We start from the raw sequence: 26359 nt of genomic DNA on the forward strand, positions 1-26359 counted from the left end.
GAGGCAGCGGGCCCCAGGCTGGGGCTGTCTCAGTTGGAGACCTGAAACAACACAGCAAAATTAGCCTTGTCTGCTATGCCAGGTTCTTATCAAAAACGAGAGAAGGAAAGACATGAAAGAAAGAAATAAAGTGAGGAAGTAAAAGGAGACAGGGAAGGAGAGGGGTCATAGTAGAAAGCAAACCTCACATATCACAAAGTGTCCCAAATTAGGTGAAGACACTAGAACTGGCATTATCAGATCCCCTTTTATGGTCTGTTTTGGTCTAATCATGCCTTGCAATTGGGACAGTGAAATCCTGTAGTGTAAAAATGGATCCCATAGTCGCTGGTGATGCTGGGAGCAATAGCCCTGACTGTAGATCTCACACTTTTCAATCAATCTGCTTCTTTGGCATCAGTGTCAAATCAAGCTTCCTCCTGCTTCACTTGCCCAAAGAAAGTCATGAATGGAAGAGCACATACCCAGCAATCAAACCCAGCTTCTGGGTTATTAATTTTCATCATTGATTTCTGATCCTATGTTTCTGTCAATTACCAGACATAGTCTCCAAGACACTGGGTAGTATAGATAGGAGTCCCCATTAGTTTTATCACAATTTCTAACTGATTTTTAAAGCCGATCTGATATAAGACGTTGCATCAGCTTTTGCTTCTTTGGGCAACTGCCAGTCTCTGTGTGTTGGTATTTGCCGTGTGCTCTACAAATCATTGAGGTCTGAGGGTGCTGACCACAGGAGGAAGACTGGTGTGAGCCAAACTCTGCATGGTAACTTCCAGGAGATCCTACTCAGCCACACAAGCCTTTCCAGGGAGAGCTTATGCATGTTCTATTTGAACCATAAGGGGAAACTATCCACTTTAAAATCTCAATGCTAGCAGCTTGTAAAATGTTGGTTAGATATCCCAACATTAAAAAAAAAAAGTAATTTCCCTTAGAAAAGGAAGAATGTAGGAGGAAGCTAATGAAATATTAACTGTACAGGGAACAGTGAAATGCCTGTGAACACTTCTTGCTAACTCTTTAGTCACAGGCATTTTTGAAAGGCTGATATTATATAAGATAATATTGTACAATGGCTAATAATGGACAAAAAAATGTTGGAATTTAAAATAAAGACACAGTGTCCTCCATGTTTTTTAGACAGGGAACCTGCCTTAAAGAATGTGATGCTTTTATAACTGAGTAAAAGTTTTTTACAAAAAAGGGATTTTACAAATCCACTTTTACAATTGCCACCCATAACATCAATTACTTCATGTTCTGGGGATTATCTATAACATTTTTCAGCAGTACCTTGTCTACTGCAACAAAAGTAGCAACTAAAAACAACAACAAACAAAAACAAAAACAATAACAAACTGCAACAAAAGTTGCAACTAAAGCAAACTACTGGTACATTTTAACGTATTGAATAATTTTGAAAAGCAAAAAGATGGAACATTGGGGTACAAGAGATTGTGGCTCGTGTGGATGACTGGAAGACTGTTTTCATTACTGTGGTTATAACTTTCTGGAAAAGTCTGACTCCTCTCCTATTGATGATAGTGACAGAACAAACTCTGATTTCATTGGAAACAGCATCAGGCCCCCTAAATCACAAGTACATTTCATCTAAATAATGCATGAGACTGAAAAATTCTCTAGTAACACTTGGGCAATCCTCAGATGAGTTGAGGATTGAAGCTACCCTGTGCAATGATAAAGCCTGTTTTGGGCTGGGTGCAAAAGAAATAGGCACTCAAGGAATGTTTTAACATTATTATTTGTACTTTTTATAGAAAAGAGGTACAATTTCTATCATCCTTCTAATATGTCTCCACTTCTAAAATTAGAATCCAAATTAGAATTACACAATACCTGGCAGACTCATGATAAGAGATGTGCTGCATAGTGATATGAATAGAAAATACCCAACTCATCTTACACAAGGTTTGTAAATCATTATTGAAATAGCTTTTCCAGGAACATCCAGAAATTTGCCGTTAACACTTTTCTTACCAAAGGAATAATGGCCTTAAGATATTATTATCATTCATTAAAGTCTATAAAAGAGAAAGAGTGCTTGCCACTGCTGTTCAAATTACCAGGCCTTTAATTGTAGTTGTTAAAGCAGCAACAGTCACTGATGCTTCAAAAAAAGACATCACTGCTCTTGCCCAAAGCTGCACAGGTACGGAGCAATCCACTGCCCTTTGAACAACCTAGTCTAACAAAAGGCAAAGTGGGTACTTTATGAGTCAGCATTCATATTTTACCAGCAGAATGGTCACAGTCTAAGCCTCTCTTCTGCTGGTACTCCTTCAGCCCATTAGAACAAACTTGGCTAATGCACTATTACATACTACCCATTAAAAAGAAATCAGATCAGCCTTGGGAAGAGCAAGATCAGTGGTTGGTAGGATGCAAACCAAGAGTGGGTAGTAAACATTTGCTCCACAGGGCTCTGGAGAGATCTGCAAAATCACTGCAACTTGACTGCAAAGAGCCTTAAGGAAGCTTTCAAAGAAATGGCATGTCTCATTTCTCATTTAATGGTTCAGCACATGCCATTAATAAAATAGTATTAATTTCATCCTAGTATCTAGAAAATCAAGAATTTTCCATTAATGATAAATCTGTAGGTTTACAAATACAACCGGATAATCCTACTGAGGAATAACAGCCAACCAGCCATGTACAAAGTTCCATTTTAAACTCCCTTCTTGTGAGCCTTGTTTGAGCTTGTGAAGGTAGTTTGGGCTTTGACAGCCAAGCTCGGGAGAGAAATAGTGCTTATGTAATTTATTCCAGGACACTATGCCTCATTCTTCTGCCAACCAGCAAAGACAAAAGGACATAAAGCTGGAGGTCATGATACTTTGAAGTGCTTTTTTTAGTGCTCAGCAGGCAAAAGCCTGATTTCAATGTTTTCTGTAACTAGACAGAAGAACCACAGTATTTTTATGGGCTTTATACTGTTACTTACAAACTAGTGAATATGAAATTTTCTGGTGTTGCTCTATCAAAATGCCAGCTCTGCAAGACCTGGCACATTCATTGTGTATGCTCCAACTTTTTGTGGTGCCTGGAAGTTTTGGCCTTGTATCATCTGCTATTACAATGGTCACTCTGTCTGCCACAGTAAAGGTTCATAACTTTTTGTGGTTTCTCAATGCTGTCCTTTCTACATAACCCTTAGCTTATTTGTCACTCAGATTATTCAATGATTTTGCAATTCCAACATCCTAAACTCTGTCTTAAAGTGGAAATTATTTGAATTTTTTTTATCAGCTTGAATAATTTTGCATATCATGCACAAACAGCACACAAACAGCAAACTCCATGGTAATAATTGCATCTCAGCAGAACTCCCTATAGATTTACAATTATTACCAGACAGATCAGACTTTATTTTCAGGCTACAGACTTTGTAGCCTACACATCTACAGACACTGTCCCAACCACAGCAGCACGGGGTACAGTATCAACAGGCAGTTCCTGCCAGCACTCTATGGCTCACATCTACTGTTACAGATACTATAAAGAATATCTTAGATCTCTAGTCCAGGTATAAAGTTACATTAGACATCAGCCATAAAATGCCTCACCTGTGCCCAAAAGAAGGGCTGACTTCACTACACAACCTTTCAATATCATCACCACGAACTCATGCTCACAAGCTGTTCTGACAATGGTATTTGTGCTGGTTTTTGCTGGGGTAAAGTTTTTTTCCACAGTAGCTGGTGTGGGGCTGTGTTTTGGATTTGTGCTGGAAGCAGTGTTGGTAACACAGAGATGTTTCCATTACTGCTGAGCAGAGCTTACACAGAGCCAAGGCTTACACAAGCCATTTTCTATCTTTCAGCCCACCCCACCAGCAAGGGGCTGGGGGCAGGGGGGCATAAGGATTTGGGAGGGGACACAGCCAGGACAGCTGACCCCAAGTGACCCAAGGGATATCCCAGACATGTGAGGCCATGCTCAGCACACAGAGCTGGGAGAAGAAGAAGGACATTCCAGGGAAATTCAGAGTAATGGAGTTTTGTCTTCCCATGTCACCATTACATGTGATGGGCCCTGCTCTCCTAGGGATGGCACCTGCCTGCCCATGGGAAGTGGGGAATGAAATAGGAATAGGCAGATCCATCAGGCCAATGCATGGCTCCAAGGTTGGTGTCAGTGGAAAATTTTGGGGGTTGTTGACCATGGGAAGATCTACTCAACAGCTGGTCTACTCTGACACCTGACTGGATGCACCAGTCTCAGAGTGGAAAAGGAGCCCTTGCACAGGAGCTACTGGGCTCATTGGCAGAGCTTTAAACCAGTTTGGAAGAGGGAAAGGGACATAACCAGGCTCGCCAGTGCTGAGGGATGGGATGCTGTGCCGAAACTTGAGGAAATGAGCACTAATGGATCCCTCAATCTGCTTCACAAGGTGTTGGCTACAAAGTACACCTGAAATGTTTCTACACTAATGCACACAGTACCAGGAACAAACAAGAGGAGTTCCAGGCTTTGGCCCAGTCCCAGAGTTTGACATCATTGTATGAGTGAAACCTGGTGGGATGAGTCTTGCGCCTGGAATGCCCTGTTGGATGGTTACAGGCTCTTCAGGAGGGAGAAACAGGTCAGAAGAGGCAGAGGGGTGGCACTGTATGGAATAGAAGGGTTAGAATGTATGAAGCTCACAGCTGGCAATGGCACAGTTGAGAGCCTCTGCATAAAATCAAGGGGCAAACAAGTAACATGGATGTCATCGTGGGAATTTCCTATAGACCTCCTATGCAGGACAATGACACTGACAAATTTTTCTTTGAGCATCTAAGGGACACTTCCAAGTCAACTGCCTGTGTCCTTATGTGGGACTTGTACTTGCCAGAAATTAACTGGAACAACCCAGGCCAGAAAATTCCTAAAAATCCTGAATGACAACTTTATGGAACAGGTCCTAAGGGAGCCGACTCAGAAAGATGCCCTCATTGATGTGCTGCTTGTCAACAAAGTCGATCTTGTCAGCAAAGCGGGGATTGGGGCTGTCTTGGCCACAGCAACCATGAAGTGATTGAGTTTAAAATCTCTGTTGACAGGAGGAAAAGTGCCAGCAGAACTTCTACCCTGGGCATGAGGAGAGCAGACTTCAGGCTGTTCAGGGAATTAGTAAGCAAGGTTCCCTGGGAATATATTTTTGCAGGTGCTGGGGTCCATCAGTGCTGGTCACTGTTTAAACATTCCCTCCTAAGCGCACAGGAGCAGCAATTCCCAAATGTTGGAAGTCAAGTGAGGCAGAAGGCCAGCTTTGCCGAACAGGAATCTTCTCTTGGAAATAAGGCAAAAAAGGAAGATGTGTGCCCAGTGGAAGCAAGGTCAGGAGACACAGGAAAAATACAGATATGTTGCTTTCATCCCACTGTAGGGTAAAATTTGTGTGGCCAAAACTCAACTAGAGTTGAAGCTGACAGAACTGCAGGGGACAGTAAAAAAGAGTTTTTTTAATATAATAATGGCAAGAGGCGGTGTAGAAATAACATCAGCCCGTTCCAGGATGAGGATGGTCACCTCACAAACAGAGACATGGACAAGGCAGAGCTGTTTAATGCATTCTTTGCCTCTGTCTTCAACATGGATGATGGACCAAAGGAGTCTCAAGTGCCCTGACATGGAGGACCATGACTGAGAGAACGATCAATTCCCAGCTGACACTGAAATTCTGCAGGATCTGCTGCTCCAGCTGGATTCCTACAAATCCATGGGCCTGATGGGATTCATCCAAGAATCCACAAAGAGCTGCTGACGTCATCGTAAAGCCTCTCTCCCTGATTTTTGAGCTGTCTTGGGAATCCAGAGAAGTCCCAGCCAACTGGAAGCTGGCAAATGTTGTCCCAGTTTTCAAGAAGGGCAAGAAGGAGGACCCTGGAAACTAAATCTGTCAGTGTCACTTTGCCTGGCAAAGTTACGGAGATTATTCTGGGAGATATTGAAAAGCACCTGAGAGAATGCAGTCATTGGTCACAGCCAGCATGGCTTCATGAGAGAGAAGTCCTGCTTATCAAACCTGATTTCCTTTTATGACAAGGTAACCCACCAGGTTGATCAAGAGAAGCCCTTTGATGTAATCTTTCTGGATTTCAGTAAATCTGAATCTGAAATTTTGATAGTCTCTCCCAAGTTCCTTCTGGACAAAATGTCTGTCCCACAAACACATTATGGGATGGGTGAACAACCGGCTCATGGGTCAGGTGCAAAGGGTGACAGTGCACAGGGGGACATCAGACCGGTGGGGTTCCACAGGGCTCCATCCTCGGCCCTATGCTCTTCAACATCTTCATAAATGACATAGATGTAGGACTGGGAAGGATACTAAGCAAGTTTGCAGATGATACAAAGCTGGGAGGAGCCGCTGAAGGCAGGAAGGCCCTGCAGAGAGACCTTGACAGATTAGAGGACTGTGCAATCATCAACCATATGAAGTTCAACAAGGGAAAGTGCTGGGTTCTGAACCTGGGATGGGGCAACTATCTCTTCTCTGTGGTGACCAGTGAGAGGACCTGGGCAAATGGCCTGCAGTTGTGTCAGGGGAGGTTTAGGTTGGATTTTAGAAAAAGGTTCTTGACCCAGAGGGTGGCTGGGCACTGGAACAGACTCCCCAGGAAAGTGGTCAGAGCCCCAAGCCTGACAGAGCCCAAGAAGTGTTTGGACAACGCTCTCAGGCACATGACTCTTAGGAATGGTCCTGTGCAGGAGTTGGACTTGATGATCTTTATGGGTCCCTTCCAACTCAGCTTACTCTGTGATTCTGTGTGAAATGGTTGCTTTTGTTTGCTTGTGTGCATGGCTCTTGTTTCATTTATTAAACTACCTTTATCTGAATCCATAAGTTTCCTCACTTTACTCTTCCGATTCTCTCCCCCATCCCACCAGTGGCTGGGAGTGAGCAGCTGTGTGGGGTTTTGTTACCAGCTGGGTTTAAACCACAACAATATTTTACAAAAAGAGAGGGAAATAATAGAAAAGTATCTCCAATGCATCAGGAAATTTTACATAAAAGAATTGCCTTTCCCTCTGACTTTTCATACTGTTACAACTCATAAAATAACTTTCTGAAGAACTACAGATGAATCTCTTTTCTAGCACAGGTGCTCACTTGATAATGTTTTGAGAGATCTGGGAGAAGGTCAAGAAGCCAGCTATTACATCATTAGCTATGAAAAGGCTTATAATATCAATTCCCCATCATAAATGCATAACATTTTAGTAATCTTTTAAAATCAGAATTGTGACAAGCATTTTTAATAAAATAATATATCAACAATCGAGAAGCATTTTTGGTAAGACGAACTGTTTAAAATTGCAGGCAACTTTTTGTTGCTGGTGTGTAGGAAGAGTAGAAATGAAAATCTCATCTCTGTGTTTACCAAGTGATGTGGTAGGTTTCAGCCAGTCAAGGTTTTAGGCAATGAAATTCTAGATAATAACAGTGTTTCTCTCTGTATTGATTCAAGTGTGATTTCAACGTGTTGAAATTATTCCACCTTTGTTTATTTCTAGTTTTATTTACAGCTTAGTTTCAATTGCCTCTTTTAATTACTTTTCCTCCAACAGTTCATTTCTGTGCATTCAATAACAAATTTAGGAGTTCTAGTTTTTTGAGGATCTGTAGTTGCAGGTCATCCTGAAGGATTTTCTGCACTGTTTGACTTTTCAATGTTTCACTGAACACTCCAAAGAAGTCAGGAATATTTTACTATTTAAATCACACATGTTTGCTGAGTTTGCCTTTGGAGCTGCAAAACTTTTATGTTGTTACCAGCTGATGGGTTTCCCTGTGACTGTAATCTTCAAGTTCTGATTGAAACTTAATGAAAGAGCGATAACTAGTAATTTGAAAAGGCTGAAGTGTAAAGCAGCTGACAAGAGTGATACAATGCCACTACAGAGCCTCGTGGATGAATCAGCAAAACCCACCTATGCATCTATAGGGGCCGTTCCATGAGCGAGGAGAAGGCATTCGGTGCCCATAGGTGCTGTGGGAGCAGTGGATTCCCTGTCCAATGAGGTGGAATGCTCCGCGGGCACATGGTTTACGCTGCTCAAAATAACTTGGGACCTGCAAACTGACAAATGCTATTGCTCCGGTGGTGACAGGTTGTCCAGCTCCTTACAGCCATCCTCATAATAGCGAAGGTTAACTTCCTTCACTCTATGGACTCCTAGCTGTTTCTGCTCCTGAGGACTCGAAGAATCCCCTCGCTTCCTTAACTTTAATCTCGCACTTCTGGATAACTGTCATTGCTACTAACTGCCAGGGCTGGGCAGCAACATCTGGAGGAATTAAAAAAGGTAATCCCTCGATTTTAGATTCGTCTACATTTTGATTTTGCGGAGTGTAGCAGAAGGGTTTGATAAGCATGTATATCTGAATGTTAATTATAGCTGGTAAGGCATATACAGGGAACAAATAATTTTTAAACTGACTTAGATTATGCTGAGGTACGTGCATTGCAGTGAAAGAGAAACAGGGTTCTGCGGCATTATAAAGGACCTGAATAGCATTGGTGGGGTTCTCAAAATCCCTTGGAGCCCGTCTGACTCCACTAAAGAGTCAACAAGATTCTAATGACCTGAAAAGTTCCTTGCTGGGACTCTTTCCTCTTCCTGCTCATCTTCCCTTCATGAAATAATGGAGGAGTGAAATATTCATATTCTGGTATTCAGCCTTAAACCAAGATTCCACAATTTGGAATTCCTTCTTAAGCAAAATCAAACCTAATTTAATGCGACCCCCATAGTTAAATGCTTTCTATTTATTTAATTATTTATTCCGTCATGTAAAATGACCCCCATGGCTATATTTAGTGCAGGGAGATCTGCTCTCTGGATTAATGTACACAACAGCTGCAGAAACAGTCCTGCTAGAAGGGCATAGCTCTCACCCTTGAGCTCTCACTATCTCCTTTGCTCTCTTTCTCTCTCTCAGAAAAGTATTTGACTGTCAGTAGCAAATGTTTGGCCCAATATATTGCAACATTAAGCAGTAATCAGAAGCCCATCTTAAGTTTTACCAAATAATACATCAACAGTTGACGAGAGAACAGAGTAGCTCCTGACTATATGTTAATAGAACATTATACAAGCCATGCTAAAGACACTGATTACTTTATCAGCAGTTTTGTTTCAACCATGAGGTTTACATTTGTGAAGATGCTCTAGAGTTTCAGAGTGAAAACAAAATCGGCAAGTGTTCATGGAACAATTTCATAAATTTCAACTCTGCTCTTCTCCTCTCCTACATCTCCTGAAGGTTCCTAAGGTCAGGATATTTCTTTGGTTTTGTCTGTCTTTTAAATTTTTTTTTACTTTCAGAAGCAACTAACAAAATTAAACAGCAATGTGGTAGTTCTTGTAGCTAAGCAGAATGGTATTTACATATCAAAAATATTTATAGTCAATTCAGGAGTTAGTTAGGTCTTGTACATGACAGAGTACCAAGCACAAAGGGGAACTGTGTGCTCTGTGCTGGTTTTTATTCCTGTGCATTCTTTAGAGATTTTACAGCAGGTCTTGCTATGGTACTGAAGGAATCTTTTTTTATCAACAGCTGATAAAAATTAGTAGTCTAGGAATATTTGCACATAAATACGACATTAAGATAGTTTGTTTAAAATGTACACAATACCATAATGGCAATTGGGCAATGCAACCTCAATTGTAAACTAAACCATGGGGTGTGGAGGAAAAGGAAAAAAAAATCAGTTTCATCCTCTGTTTAACTGGTTTAGTGCTTGCTTTCATAAAAAGGAATATTGTACAGGAATGGGCAAATTATTCCTCTAGAATATAAATCTCATGTAAACATTGCAGTTTGAAATTATGACTAAAAATATGAAGGCTTTTTATGAAAAAACATAAAAAACACAGAACAGTGGACAAGAGGTGGCAAATGCAATCCAGATTTCTTTTGTGTCTAATTTAAGTTCCCTTTTCCATTGAGAACCTGTATTTGTAGGAAAACTGAATCTCATTTTAAAACAAAACAGCCCATAGATTTGAAATTTCCAGACAAAGAGATGTGCAAATGCACGGCCCCACTTTTCAGGCAGTTTGCACTTGTTCAGTCTGGCTACACAAGCTGTCAGTTGTGCAGTCATTGATACTCGTGTGTGAGTCCCTCACACTGGTGCCACTTACACACACAGGGGTAGAATAGAGACTTTTGCTCAGCATTTTAAGTTGTGCAAACTCTCATTACAGTTCCAGTGCAGTGCTGTAATTTGTCAGTCTAGACTGAGCCCGTCCAATACCTTTGAACACTGAGAGCTAAGCTGTAGGTTCAGTCCCAAGCTAAAACACCACAGTAGTCCTCAAGCACACGCATTTGTGGATTTCTGCACTGCTCACACGTACTGCCAGCAGGACTCACAGAAATGACTGAGTTTAAATCATTTGGTCCACAATCCATGAAAACATATTTGCAGTTTTAGCCATGAAAAAAGGTATGCAGAGTGGTGTGTCTGTGTTTGCACCAGGACAAATGAATATTATTGCCTGTTAGTTATATTTTCATTGAGGACTTCCATATGTGCATTCAGCATCAGATTGTGGATCTCTGCTGCATCTTTTTTTGGCCTTTCATATAAACTTCTTCTCATATGGGCAATCCTTGAAGGAAAGAGGACCATATACATTACTTGAATCAATAAAAACTTGTTCTACATTGTGAGCACTTGAAGTACACTCGGAACTTGTCCTGATATCTGGCTGCAGAGATCATTGGGAGAGGAGGATGGAGAAGCACCCCAGGCAGGCCTCAAAGACAGCCATCACCTGTCTTCCTTTCTGACCGCCTAATTTAAAAATCAGCTGAAATTTATTTGTTTCCAATTGATGTTGTTTCTTCAAGATATTGTTGGCTTGCAGTTCAAGGAGATGCACTGAGGAGGAAAAGAGAACTTGAGACATGGGATAAAGGGTCTTGGTTCTCATTTTGAGAACTACTAAGGGACAATATTAATTATGAAAAAATGAAGACTTTTTGTGATCAGAGTGAAGAATAAAAGGTCTTTTCATTATATGAGAGTATGAAGGAAATGTTGAAAAAGTTGGAGAGCTCTTAATGTGCTTTTCCCTTGAAGCAGAGTATTTCCTCCTGCTTAGGGTGTCTAATACTGTAACAGTGAGGTCATGGGCCAGGGCATGACTCCAAGTACACACAGGGCTCTTGCAGTGTCTGCTGCAGAATAACTTGGAGAGAGGATTTATCCCATCCCATTTCTGAGGGATTTTGTTTCCATGAGAATTTGTTATACCCCTGAGCCTCTATTTTCTATATTTAATTGCATTACTTGGAAATGGGAGTTTAGTTATCTGACTCGTTACAAGGAATGGAATTCAAAGTCACTAATGTGTCTAAAACAGGAAAGTAAACCACCTTCTTGTACACAGTTTTCTAAACACTATTTTAAAAATATTGCATACACACACCCCCAAACACACAGAACTGCTACCCTCAGTCCTCTACTCCAGCCTAACCTTTCCTGTATCTGGAGTCTCAACGTCTGTCTTGCAGCAGCCACAGCTTGTCAACAGGCAGTACCAGAAACGGTGACAATGGCAACTGCTAAGTGAGAATTCCTGCAAGCACACGAGAATGTGACTGTGATCCTCCAACGTCTGCAAGACAGATCGCTTGTGTCAACTCTTACCTTGTTTTTCATAGCTGCAATCATACAGTTGGAACACCCCCATAAATGTTAGTGTTCAACAGTCCATGGGTAAATGCCATTTATGTGCAATTAAATTCATCATGAAGTGGATATAGCCTCTAACAATGTCTAAATTTTCCAGTTTCCACACTGAGGTGCTGGGTATGCAGAGTCTTGCTGTGTAAAGGCCACAAAGGTGCCTCTCTGCAGAGCAGAAGCAGCAGTTTACTTGCTGCTCTGATGCTGGGGTTTCATGAAAAAGCACTCGCAACAGAAGTAATAGGAGCTTGAAAAGCTAAGACAGAAATAACATTTACTGACTAAAATTTCTCTTTTTAAGTTTTGAAAGCCAAAGAATATGTTCAAATGCTTTTTGCATTGAATCTGCTAATTGTTTATTCTGACAGAGAAGGAGAGTTTGAAAAATTATCTCTAGGGCATCAAGTATTAGAAGCTGTTCTCAACAAATAAAACAGAGCTATATCGGATATATCTGGGATTCCCTTCAACTTTGCTGAGATTTCACTACTGCTGTTTCTGTAGGAAAAGATCAGATTCTTTCAGTGGTGACTCAGGAATGAATCTAACAAACCTTCAACAAGAGGAAATGAAAGTGTTTGCTGTCACACTATGCAAGACCTCTGTGGTGCAATCTTCCTCCCTTCCATGTAAAGATTTTCAAGCCACTGCCAAAACTGTGGAAACTAATTCTACCTTTGTGAATATTTAATCCTAAAGATCACTTGGCTAATAAGAGAACATTGCCATAGCCATAGGCTCTTGGAAACTCAAAGCTTGTTCAATTAGTTGGTTAATGGAAACTGAATTAGCAGAGTGAAGGAATTAATGGAGTCAGTTTTGTTCATGGCATCCTCTGGTGCCTTTCAAGCTAGCAGGTGCCCAAGGTCACTGTTGTTGGTGTCCCAGGAAAGCCAAAGATGTTGCCCTTGGCACTCTGGTTTGGTGCTGTAGGTAATGAACCAGTCAAGAGTAGAGAACTGCAGGCTGCTGGCATCAGTCACCCCATTTCCCCCCTAAATAACACCAGTTTAGAGACATTATTTGTAACCAGCAATGCAATTCCTGCCCTTGATACAGGTTCATTACAACACTTTTTCAGTCAGCAAAATTATTGGTGCTTTCATTGCCACCACAGATTGCTGCCTACTGTGTTTTCAGTTTGTCCTTCTTACTGCCGGCTCAACAGAGTTATCTGCAGAGTTATCTGCACTTATCTGCTCAACAGAGACATCTGCAACTACAATACAATTAGCACAGTTCTTCACAGAAAAAAAAAACCAAAAAACCAAACACAACAAACTGGACATCTCTCAAAGCATAAGCAAGGCAAAATTAATAACTGTAATGGGATTGCCCAGGAGCCTCACAGCAACATTTGCTGAAACTTAACATTTTCTGTTAAATTAAAAATATCACATAATTCAAAATACTTTAAAACTTCAGTAGACAAGCACTGCCTCAAAGTGCTACATTTGACTAGAACCCAACTACTGCATTACTAAAAATAGATTAAAAAGTCATCTTCTACACAAGCTGAAAATAGAGAATAGTTAGATAAAATTAGATAAAGTTAGGTAAAATTCTGACCCTGGATGAGCTCTAAAGAAAGGTGATGGCTCTCTAAGTATTAAGAATTTGGCATCAGATTCGTTCTCATTAATATTTTGCTTCCCAACTCCAGAAAGAGAACTCTGCTCCCTTCTACCTCTTCTGCTCCAATAGGCAGAAGGAAGGAAGTTGTTCCAGGTCCTTTGCTGGGGAACTGTTTGTTTTCCTCCTTTCACTATCAGACAGTGCCTTCCTCACTAGGGTTTTTCAAGCTAGAATTATAAAACTATGTGCCAATCTAAACACATCTTTGAGAGTAGCTCCTTATATTGCAGTAATACTCCTTAAGCAAATCAGCAGAAATTATTTCTTTCATGTTTCAATGCTTTCAATTCATCAAAAGATGAATAGAAGACATGCAAGAACAAAGTCTCAAATATACCCAGAACAGTCTCAAATAACCATACTGAACACACAGTTGCTTTACTATGGTTTTCTGCAGAAAAGCTGCACTGTGATTAACAACTTCTGTTGAAACAAACAGCACTTACATGAGAAAATCAAGCAATGTCTGTGCAACAGAGGAAAATGAAACCCTGAATAGTCTCAGTCAGATAATTTCATATACTCTTTAGACAAAATCATTACAGGAGTTCTTCAAGTTCATTTGACTCCAGCAGGTTTTGATTACACTATATTCCTTCTCTACTTGCCTTTCTTCCTTAGAGTGTCCAGTGCTCTCTAAAGAGCTGCATCATCTTTTTTCAGCTCTGATGACCTTTAGAGTCACTGAGATGAAGATGTGCCATTCTGAAATGCTGCAGAAAGAGTGGCCAAGAAATGCAGCAAGCTAAATTTTGCCACCTTGTAAAATACACACTTCTCCAGCCTTCCACTGTGTCCTGTAAAGCTACAAAGAGCTGGATGTTCTAATTCAGCCAGAGCCACCCGTGGAGAGGTCAGTGTGGAGCTGCATCCCTCCAGAGCTGTGACATCCTGCTGAGGCACATACGGCTCTGGTTTTGCAGACTCAGTCACCCTCCCGAGGCAGAGGAAGGAGCTGGTGATGGCTCTGCCTCACCCCTTCAGCTTTTAAGCAGATAGAAAGTGGCCTGTGGGGAGCAGGCCCAAGGGCTGCAGTTCATTCACGGGACAGCTCTGTCTGTCAGTCTGTAAAGTCCTTATGTTAGAATGTATTTAAACTCTTGGAAGTTGAAACTGTAGCTTTAGCTGTGACCTTTACTGCACATAGTATGCGATCAGCACATAAACAAGCGGAGAGAGCCCCTTAAACACGTTCAGCTTCACAAAGGTGGCACAGCTGCCCAAGACGTGAAAGCTGAGCAAGCAAAAGCAGTTTCCACTGAGCAGGAACTTAAAGCCTCATGGAGACCTCTTTGTACTCTTAAGAGGTTAAATTACAAACTCTGCCCAGTCATGAAACAGCTCACAATATTATCTCACATGGGCTTCCCAAATCAGCGTTCTCTATGTGCCACAGCTTCACTGAAACACTGCGCCAGATAATTTAATGCCAAATGTTCAATTAGTATTACAGACCCTGGCTCAGCTGCAGGGACTTGACTGGGTGCTTAGAAGCCTACAATTTATATGGCATTTTATTTCTCATTCTTTGTACAGGCACAAACTTAGCAATATTTTGATTGGGTGCCTCTGTAGCATTAAGTGATTTTCTTTGTTTCAAATTATGAAAATAAAGCAAAATCAATAAACCTAAAATTACAAATATTTATGTAAGAAAAAGGATTTCAGTATAACAAATTTTGCCTCAAGCAGAGGGATCTCAAAATGCACATCAGATTATGACAGCTGTATGTTCATTCATTGAAGAAGAATATAAACAGTTTAAATAGAAACCTTCCTTTTTGTAAATAAGGAATAAGGGCTGCCACTCACATTCCAGGAGGAAATACTTCAGTAGTACAAGACATTACCACTTCATTTGTTCTTCACAAGCCCTTTTCCAGGAACAATTGAACTAGAAAAGCCCAAAGCCTTTCACAGCAGAGATGCCTTTCTAACTTTTCCTTCCCTGGCAGCTTCAGCTGTTACACAAGGCTGTGAATGGAGATGGCCAACTCTAGGGCATGGATGTTCTCTTCTCTTGATGCCATGACAGGAACCGAACTTTCTGCAGTGTGACAAACCAGACACCTTGGGGTAGGAATACCTGAAACCACTGCAGCAAGATTTGCCACACCATAAATGAAGTAGGAGGGAGACAGTGAGCACTGCATAGTCTGAGAGACAGATCCAGTAAACAGTCACGCACTTGTCTCAGTATCTGTGAGGATCAGCTCTCTGAATGGGGTAAAGACCAGTTATTTGTCTTCATATTTAGGCCACCAGAAGATGAGTGTGTTAACAGGATGTCTGAATCCCTCTGCACTCATCATGGCTCTTGTGTAAATAAAAGGGAGAACGTCACACAGTTATACTTGCTTAAGGATCTAAAGGGATGCTTTAGCTTTGCTTTTCAGGCATGCAGGTTAAGTATGGGCTTTCTGATAACTCTCATCTCATATGGTACATTTTTTCAGAATCAGGATGACCTAAGATCATGATTCTGAAAGCCCTGTAGTACCAATTATGTTTGCATCAAATAATGACATAGTTCTCTACTTACTTTAAATAGCTTATTAGAAATAATGCTGAATTTATGAAGCTATGGAACATTTAGCACCATTATAACTTCCTATAATGCATGAAACATTGTCGTTATAGAATATTTTTGTTCTTTCTCCTTCCTCCTCACATCCCTCATATGATTTTGAGGGTTCATTTACTTACTACTTCAGTGCTTTTCAAGCTAAATTTACTTCATTTAAAAGTAGTTATTCCAAACAACTTTCAGTCCCTGTAATATCCAACACTTAATCCATCTGATGAGATTGTTTCTTAGCTAAGAAACGCACATCAGCAATGATGAAGATTTGACATTGAAACTCAGTTGATAGCTCTGTAGTTGAAGTTTTGCCTAGAAGAGAGTAGAAAATACCACACTTGCAGTTACTTTATGTGAGGCTATCGACAGTAGAAGGTGATAAAAGATGAACTTTACTGGGTAAAGACAACAGTATCTGGTAGGATGTGCAGAAGCAGGCCTTTAACACTAGGCCATCCTTATGCTTCAAGTATCACAAGTACTTACAAGTATTCAGCACACAGATGCAGTTTGAGAATGTTCAGAAGCCTGTTATTGTGTTCAGTCAAAAAAATTGCTGTTGATAAGGCATGGTCCTATTTGTCCTTTTTGTTGGCAGCATGCAAGACGACAGTTTAGAAACCTCAACTTCAATATCTCAGCTTCTGAGGGAGAGTTATTTAGCAGAAACTAAGCATCAAGGGAAGAGTGAAAGAAGCATATCAGAGCCAGTTTCTCATAATTTCCACTATGGCAATGCTTCTGGTGATTCAGATGAGGTAGCTGCCCAAGATGACCTTCCAGATCTCTCTGCCTTTTTGAGCCAAGAAGAGCTTGATGAAAGTGTAAACCTGGCAAGACAAGCTATTGGTCAGAATCCGCTGGAAACTAAACAGGATGAGCTTCAGGCACATTCACAGCACCCCCCAGATCAGCTGAACAACACGGGAAAACACAAACAAATGGCCCAGTCTACAGCTTTGAAAACATCAGACAATGGCCTGCACTCCAACTTTTGCCAGGAACATGTCAGAAACACAAAGGGGTCCAAAGGGAGCTCTCAAGATCTAAAAAAACACCACCTGCCTTCTGAATCAGAATCCAAAAAGGAATTCCTAAACAAGGCGGCAGATTTCATTGAGGAGCTCTCCTCACTTTTCAAAGCTCACAACTCTGAAAGAATAAGACCCCGAACATGCAAAAACTACAAGAGCAAAATTGATTCTAAGAATAAGTCTGCTCAAAAAGGTAGCTCTGGCCTGTCTCTCACATCAGAAAACAGAGAAAGGCTTTCCATTCCAACACGTCAAGACTTGGAAAACAAAGCAGAGAAAACATCTGAACAAACAGATGATCAACAGGCTGCAAACCTGGAATCTGTCAGTCAATTAACAAGTGCAGAGCTGAAAACAGAGTCAGAATCTGCATCTGTATATTCTGATGAGCCCATTGGACAACCACCGCGCTTTACTCAAAAATTGAAGAGCAGGGAAGTTCCTGAAGGATCCAAAGTGCAATTGGACTGCATTGTGGTAGGAATCCCAGCACCTGAAGTCAGGTAAACATATTCTGCACTTGTCATTTTGTATTTCTGTCATGGTAGGTGTGTGCAGGCAGGAAATACGTTGTTTGGGAAGAATATTATTTCTACTATGCTTCATGTCTAAACCCACTGCTTTAATTAACAGTTTTGAGGCATTCCCTTGGTGAAGCTTATGCCATTACAAATGTTGTATTGTGTTCAGCCCTTAAACTTGTAGAGGAGTCTGACTAAAATAGAAAACAGTGCCAGAAATTCAGGGGTCTTTTTACAGAAAACAAACAGGAAATATCATCATCCCCTAGATATTTGCAACACTCTCTGAACACTTCTCTTGCTTATAAAGGCTTTGAGACTTATTTCTCCAGGCATTTGCCTTGATAAATCCTTTGGATAATAAAAATGTCAGTAGGATCCCTGGACACGAGAAATATTTTTTCCCCTTTCATCATTCATGGCTTATAATGCAAAGACAACAAGTGAAATCATCTTCTCTTATGTATCTGGACCTGTACACAAACTCAATCTGGTTTTCTTCGTATTCAGAACAGGTGAACACTGAAATGATTGTTTATAGACCGTACTCCAACACACAATGTTCAGTTTAGGTATTTCTCCAGAAGGCCACAGCACTGTCCTTATACCAGCAGTCATGTTCGTGCTGTTGACATGCTTAAAAATGACAAGGTGTTCATGCCATCCAAGTTTAGGTGTTTAACAATCATCTAAAGTTCTAAGTCAGAATTAGAAGCTGATACTATAAAGTCACAGAACCCTCGCAAGGGCAGATTGGAGAACCCAGGAATGATGGCTCATCCTACAGAGTATCCAGGGATGAGCAGAATGCCTGTACACCCAATTCAGGAATCACTTGATTCCACAGAAATGGATGACAGATATCTTTATAACTTGGGTTAATTTTTGTCCCAACAAAACTGAAGCTTTTTAACTGAAATTTCTATTGCAACATTTGATTTTGTTCATTTTGATTAATTAAATAAGCTGCTTATGTGAATGCCATTCAATACAGGAGCTGCTACACTTCTATAGAATAAGCATCCATCAGATACAGGGAATTAGGGATAGGGAGAAAGAAGTCCCCTAGGGAAAATTAGTCCCAAGCTCAAGAAAAAGATCAGGCTCAGCTTCCAGTTTCCCATTTAAACTAAAAAATAGAAGGTAAGTCACAAGGGAGGAACTCTGGACTCTCTCTCCGTTGTGTTTGTGTGTGTATGTACGTGCTATATGAAGGAGAAAGCTGGGAATGTTAGCTCCTTGAACAGTTTTCTGATCATAATTATTTATTAACAAAGCTTTGTCATGTTCATCCAAGATTCTTTCAACTCCACCAATGTGTAGAAGTAACACTAAGAGGGTGTAAAAATTGTCACTTGACTGAGTGATAAATATTCACATGCTTCCAGTGATCATGGCCTTGTTAGTCACTGCTACAGCACAAGGAAACCAGAAAACAGAATGTACTTTGGGGTTTGTGTTCCATTAATCATGAGGACCAGAAGAACACAGCATTTTTTCCCTGAAAATAATCCCTACCTTTGATCTGCTGTGCAAAGCTTCCAAAAGAGTGAAGGAGGCATCCTGTTGACCATAGTTGCGGAACTGTGAGCAGAACTGTACTCAGAACTGGCAAACATCTTGCTTGGAGGGTACGAGTTTTCCAAAGTTTATGGTGAGTTAGTTCAATGTCTGTGGAGCTGGGCAAGGAGAGAAGGATTCTAATAGATAGGTTAGAGAAATAAAAAAATCAGCACTCCCAGGAAAGGACTGACTGGCAAGGTAGCAACTGATGAATGAAAGCTTAATGACCTTTGACTTAAAATGGACTTCCTAACCACAGAAAGGGATCCCAAGTGACTTATAAATGCATATATTAAATAAAATTACGAAGTGGAAGTTGTACTGTGGGAACCAAGAGCATTGTGAAACAAGAACAAGATTCAGCAAGCTCTGTAGCGTAGTTAATCAGTCAACACTAGGAGCAATCCGATGGTTAAACTGATGTAATGGGGATTATAAGAGAGAAATTAGAGACAGGATATTTAGAAAGAAGCTGATCACAGGGATAGAAAGGACTGGAAAATATGAAGGGCAGATACCACGTTTGAAAGCAAGATAGTACTAAACCAAATTGATGTTAAAGATGGTGTAAATGACATTCATGATGGATCAGGGTCAAAATACCATTTTGATTACTTATCAAATTACCAAATCATGGCAGTGATAAAGCATTACAGGTGTGGTTGGTAACTGTCAAGCATGAGGGCTCACTGAGGGACAGAAAACTGGATGGTGGAGCCAGAGAAGAATGAGGAACAGATTTGAAATACCAGTATATGGAAAGCTAAGTCCTCTTGGCTGAATACAGAAAGACCTGTCCAATTGCTTTGTAAGGTAACTTAAGCCTTAACGTAAGAAGCCCACAACTCAGAGGAAGCTCGTGAAGCCAACGTATCTAGAATTTTGGGTGAAAAGTTACCCATTTTTCAGTATCATCAGCTGAATGCAGTGTCACAGAAGAGACAAGGACTGAAACCACAGGATGTGTGCTTCCAGCTAGCTCAAACCTTAGCTCGCTATTAAAGAGCACTAGTACATTTACTGCTGATTGCTTTACTCTGTACTGCGGGTTAGAAATAAGCCTTTGAGAGAAATGTGTAGCTTATTTCCAAAGTGTTTGATGACCTCCTTCTCAAGCTCCCTTCTACAGCTCCGTTTCTGTATGAGTAATGGTAGGTGTGACATTCACTCCTCTCTGTGAGGAGAGCACTCCTTTTTCCCTCAAGTTCAGAGGTGCCTACATTTTTCCAAACTGCTTGGCACATCACTCCTAGGTTAATTTTACTGATGAATCACATTGCATGGTTTGGCATACACAGCTATCCTGGAAGTGTCATGAGGATTTAATGTTCTAAAAACAGGCTGTATGTCATAAGGTTTCCATGAAAACATTCTTTAACATAGGCATACAAAGCTCAAAAGGTGCATTTTATGCTGCTTTGCTTGAGGAGACCAGACCTGCGACTAATCACAGATGTTTAGAAACTCCGAAGCCATGCAAGGTTATTCAGGATTTTTCTTCCTGGCTGCCAATGAAAGCACTTCTCTGTTTTAGTGCTCAAAGTCTAGAGCCAAACTTCTCTTACATGCAACTCCAGTCAAGTCAATGGATTAAGATCTAGGATGAATTTGGCACAGGGGATGACACTGCCTTAATGTGAACCTCCCTTGCATGAGGAAGCTATCGTTGCAATCCATGGCAGGAATGAAATGTCAGTGACAGAGAGTATTGCTACTTCAGTCATTCCACATATCTCAATGTCAGAACTCCCCCTGGAACTGACATTTCATTGCTACCATGTACAACGTTTTCACAGTAAGTATAAAATCAAATGTTAATAAGCAAGGAGTAGATATGGCATACCAAAGTTTTCCATGAAGCTTAACTTCACAGGAGACAACTGGTTTTGATTTATAAGCATTGCAGAGAGACAACATTCACACAACATGCTCCTTTTTTCAACTTAATCTCAAAATACTTGAACATTATGCTGAAAATACTGACTACAGAACACACTGCATAGAGAACTAAACACAGGTTTGAAACAGGAGTTTATTCCTGAAGTTTTAAATCTGCAAATTTGCTGCAAATCTGCTGCAAATTTGGGACTAACCAAAGAAAAAAATAACTGCAAAGAAAACAATTAACTCAATCCTGCTTCACTCTTTGAGTCTACTAAAGGAATAAATTGCTTATATACTAATAAAAGAAACATAAAAATTAGCTTACATGGTGTTTTTAAATTTGCTTGTAGGAAAATTAAACTGTGCCTCACAAAAGCATGTGATACAGACGTATCTCTGCACAAACAAAACAGGTTAATTCGAAAAGCTGATCAGTAACACAATGAGTTCTACCTTAATGGCAGTTGTATCAGAGCATTTTGTGTAATGTGTTTTGCTCGATGTGCCACTTCAGTAAGGAAACACATATAAGTGGACACGAAAATATAATATCACTGTACTATGCAAGTTATTTTAATGTTCTGAAAAGATGCTGCTGAAAATGAAATCAAATTCTAGAACATGGGTATTCTCTTTAATCCTTATTCATATCTGCTAAGGCTAACATGCTAAAACAAGGCTACAATATAAGGAAGAGGCATGGGGTAGGTATATAAAAAGACATGAGTAAGTGTCATGACTCATGTCCTAAAGTACACAGTTGTCTACATGAATTACACACCTAAAAGGCAACTTGTACATTCATATACCAAATTTGTGCCTGTACTCACACAACTGCATGAACCGTCTCTCCTGATAATGTGACCATTTTCAGTTATCACCAACTGCAGATCTTGAGAACAACAGTAGAATAAACCATATTGTAGATAGAATTTTTTATATGTCTTCTTTCAGTCTTGCAGGAATCCTATATAATTCCCTTGTCTAGAATTTGAAAAGGCACTAATAATTGTCAAAGGACATTTTCAATCAACCCGGTAATGCACATTACCATACCTCTCCCTTGGGACTGCTAAACATTTCCTCTACTTGCTCCTGGTAGAGTTGTTATCTATCCCAGACATTGGATGTTTGTGTTCCGGATGCCAGCTACGAGCTATGGTGTCTGTCCCTACATGTGTGCAAGGACAGCACTGAACAGAAAAGAGAATGTGATACTTCCGGGAAACCAGTCAAAAAAACCCCCTTTGTATCCAAGTATTAGTGGGGAAAACTCCAGATTTGGGCAAGCCATTATGGGCAAAGTTTAAAATAGATGTAGCTGTTCCTTCTGTTTGAAGAGGTTTTGTTTTAGAGGTTCTGACAGGACTATGACAGAATATGAAAACTAAAAGTCAATCAGAAGAAGTTAGAAAGATAATTATTTTTAAAGGAAATGTATTTTGAATGGAAGCACAAACCAACAGTTTAAAAATAAAGATAACATAAATAAAAAGTAATATTTTCAAAATAAATGTTAGCAAGGAACCATACATTTTAATCTATGGAAAACAATGGTAATGGTACTGTGATCATGAAATCCTTTAAGAGAAAAGTAGTTTATAAGTAATGATTTAAGACCAGTGATTTCACATTTTTAAAACTATTTTTAAGTGCTGCTTCATGCCTTGGGAGAGAAGTTAAAGAGGAGGGTTACACACTCCAGAGCAATAAGTAAATATACACACATGCATACATTCACTCTGTTCTTACACCCTCCCCTCAGTGTCTGCTTTTGGCCACTGTCAGGAGAGCACGCTGGGTTAGGCAGATCTGTAATCTGAGCCAGAACACCCAAGGAGTTCTTCCTTATCCTTCCACATGTGCCAGCTCACCTGGCATCCTTGGATATGTGCTGCTGTTACTGCTCCCTTTTGTATGAGCACAGCTGGCTCTCCAATTTCCAAAGGTGCTGCATGCTCTATGGGCTTGGTTAGTGGCCAGAATGCTGTTTGCATCTTAAACAAGTTCCACTGAGCTTTGAGAAGGAGCATGAATGGCTGCTGAAAGCTAGCTGGAGTAAAGTGCAGTCCTAGGCAGAGTGTCTACTGACAGAACATAGCTCAGGGCATCTCTGGTGTGAATGAAACACAGGGAATACCCTGTTGGTTTCGAGAAAGCCACGTTGGATGGCTTGGACTGAGGGGCACAAACAGGGCCTGGTCTTCTGCTTAGCTACAGAATCAGCATTTAAGTGCTAGATCTGTACTCCTTCATACCTCAGAGACCCCTTGAGGCTCCTTTCTCAATTCTGTATTATACTTCTGTTATATTCTGGGTTTCTGTTGGTATGGACTGTTTAGAGAGTTTTTCTTTTTCAATATATTTGGGGTTTTCTTCATGCTTAATTTGTAGCACAAACTGTTGTTACAAAGTTGTGCAATTGAGCGGTCAAACAAATTTATTTATTCATGTTTTTCCAAAATATCTCAGATGTAAATGTATTGAAGTAAGACAGGAAATACTAATTATTACAATTTATTACTTAAAAGCATATCCTTATACTTTCCATAACAATCATATTTTCTGCAGTACCACTCAAATGTTGGCAGGTTCTTTTACCAAGTTACCATATAAGATGGATGAAACAATTAATAATTTTTTTTTAAATCAATTGAATAAAAAATAAGTATGACAGCGACCACCCTCACATGCAGAAGATGCATTAGCTAATCACATGTAATTAAGAAAGTCACAGTAAGAAAACACAAATATTTTTGTGACATTTTATATCTATCTATCCATCTATCTATCTTTATGAGAAAAGTTACAGTGAAAATGAATGCGCTTAAGTTTGGCTTTTCAAATTTCGCTAGTTATCTATAATTACAGGTATTTCTGAGTATTATCTCAAACATTTAACTCTGGATCTTGATACATAGTGCTGCTTCTTCTTCATAAAGCCTAGATTTAATTTGACTCTGTTTCTGCAGACCCGCCTGCTTTTTATGCTTCTGTTCTGCCTTGTAACAAGCAAGAGCCATGGGCCTGCTCTCCCCTCCTACCAGCTCTGAGTGAGCTGGTGGTTACTGCCAGTAACACATCCTATAGAGCTGTCTGTGAAGGTGCTGCTTTTCCTTTTGTGTGCATTCCTGCATTTTCCACTGAAACAACCCTTCTGAATACTGAGGGACTTAGGAATGCCTGAGATAGGAGTGTGAAAGCTCTCAAGAGCCTAGTAGATTCTTGGCTATGCAGCAGTGTTTAAAGAGGAACACAGCAATATCGTGCAGAAAAGAATTGCTGGTGCAGCTGTCTCACTGGCTGTTTCTGTATGGAAATACCTCTGTATTGTAATAGATCAACTTTCTTACCTCAGGATAGACTTATGCCATTTTCTATAAAAAACAGATTTTGTTAAGTATATGACAAAATAAGGACAAATTTCAGTCACATTTTGAATTAACATGAACTTAGGAAACACAAGTTTGGGGGAAATTTGTTAACTTAGGGCTGGGTTTTTTTGCTGCACTTTAAGCCACTACACAGATCTGATTGTACCTAAAGAGAAAATCAGAGCTGGATTGACAGTGTTCCAAATTTAGAGCTCTTTTACTCTTTATTGAATATTATGAAAATCATCAATATTTTATTCCTATGACTGTTGATTCAATACTTGCCTGCAGTACTCTGTCAGAATCTTCAGGCTAAACATACCAATTTTATCATCAGAAAAAAGACTTCAAACATTATCATCCTAGTTATCAAGTAGTTTGCATTGAAAAACAATTTCTTTTTGCCTTGTAGGTGGTACTGTGAAGGGAAGGAGCTTGAAAACTCACCAGACATTCAAATTATCCAGACAGGTGATCGACACTCTTTGATTATTGTTGAAGCTTTTGAGGAGGACACAGGGCGCTACTCGTGCTTTGCTTCCAACATCTATGGAACAGACTCCACTTCTGCAGAGATTTACATAGAAGGTACTCTTAGAAGTGCTGCAGAAACTGATTGTTGAAATTGGTCATATGGGATTAAGATACAATTATGTATCTTGCTTGCTAACTGTCATCGTTTTGTCACAAAAAATATATAGCAGGAGTCAACACTCTTCATCATTACTAATACCTTTATTATTTTCCTGTAAAACACTCTTCAGACAAGGGACCAGCACTTACATGTAATTTTATTGTGTTACTTCCCAGAGATTTTATATATCTCACTCCAAGATCCAAGTCTAAAAATATTCCAATTCTGAAGCCACCTTGTATTTTTTGTATGTGGAACTCTACAGAAGTATAAGAAACTAAAATTTATGTCTAATTCTTATTCTTCCTTTTCCCTACAGTCCCTACAAATTGAATGTAGGACAGCTTCATCTTAACCCTTTATTGGGACTTTGTAACCAAAATAAATATGCCATCAATTTGACGTTCTACTTGCCCAGTAGATGCTGTAAATCAAACAGAAGATATACCTGCAGATTTAGGTGTCTTTTCTTTCTCCTTATGCCTTTTACTATATCTAAGAGTGATCTATTTATTATATTTGTCTTTAACACTTTCTTGGAGAAGATTTTAGATTGAATCCATTATTGTGCTAGCAGGACTGTAAACTTAAAATAAACACATAGGATTTTTTTTCTATTTCTCTCAGAGAAATATGCTATGAGCACCGTCACTGACCACAGTGGGACCATTCATAAATTAAAGCACTGCCCTAAAGGTGAATTTCGTTCTGCTGTTATTCTTCTTTCCTGTCTCTAATCTGACAGTGAAAGGACGAATCCTTTTTTAGTATCTGCACTGCCCCTGACATTAATGGGAGATGTCTGTGCTTGGCAGGGATTTACAAGTTCTTGAAACAGGGGCCAAGGTCTGCTTTTACCCAACTCAGTGGATGCTGGATGGGAGCCATGGCTGATGGAGATGCTCACTGGCAGGAATTGCAGAGAAAATGCAAATTCCAAACACAGTGAAGGCTGAATCAGAAGTGTAAAATGTCTCAGTGACTGACAGCTGTTAGTAAACCAAGCTAGTATCTTCTCCATACTGTGCTACAAGGTACTAGCTGGAGAATAATAGCTGTCATTCCAGGTCTCTATCTTTTTTCTTTTAATCTGATAGTATCAGGCATCTGAGAGAAGAAAACTCTCACTTGATTCACAACACCAAATATGGATTAAATCATAGAGGCATTTTAAAGAGAACCAAGGAACACCCAGATGTTCATTCACTCTTGGATGTTGTTTTCCTTACTTCAGTTGCACCTCCTCCCAAATCTGCCTTATCTCAACAGCAGTTCTGTATCTTGCACAGTATGGAATGCTGGTTCATTTCCCCTGCAATGTGATCTTTTGTCTTGGCATAGCTTTATAATACATATCCATAGAGTGGTCTAGAAGAAATCCGAATAAAGGTTTGTATCATTCATAGAGAAACT

The 26359-nt window shown here is 40.0% G+C and overlaps 1 protein-coding gene across 2 annotated transcripts in view; it reads left to right on the forward strand.

Annotated features, from left to right (window-relative positions):
• The window catches only part of MYPN (myopalladin), a 73559-nt gene that overhangs the window by 9255 nt on the left and 37945 nt on the right, over positions 1–26359 (forward strand). The window contains exons 1-3 of one of the 2 annotated variants that reach the window (XM_032116473.1): positions 7389–8319; positions 16535–17473; positions 24725–24900. In XM_032116473.1, the coding sequence (XP_031972364.1) occupies positions 16536–17473; positions 24725–24900 (1114 nt within the window). In that variant the 5' untranslated portion in view covers positions 7389–8319; position 16535. Of the gene's footprint in view, positions 1–7388; positions 8320–16534; positions 17474–24724; positions 24901–26359 lie in introns of those variants that run through there. The other variant, XM_032116474.1, reaches the window with a different exon arrangement.

This window comes from Corvus moneduloides, chromosome 8 (assembly GCF_009650955.1).
Source record: "Corvus moneduloides isolate bCorMon1 chromosome 8, bCorMon1.pri, whole genome shotgun sequence".
NCBI classification, from domain to species: Eukaryota; Metazoa; Chordata; class Aves; order Passeriformes; family Corvidae; genus Corvus; species Corvus moneduloides.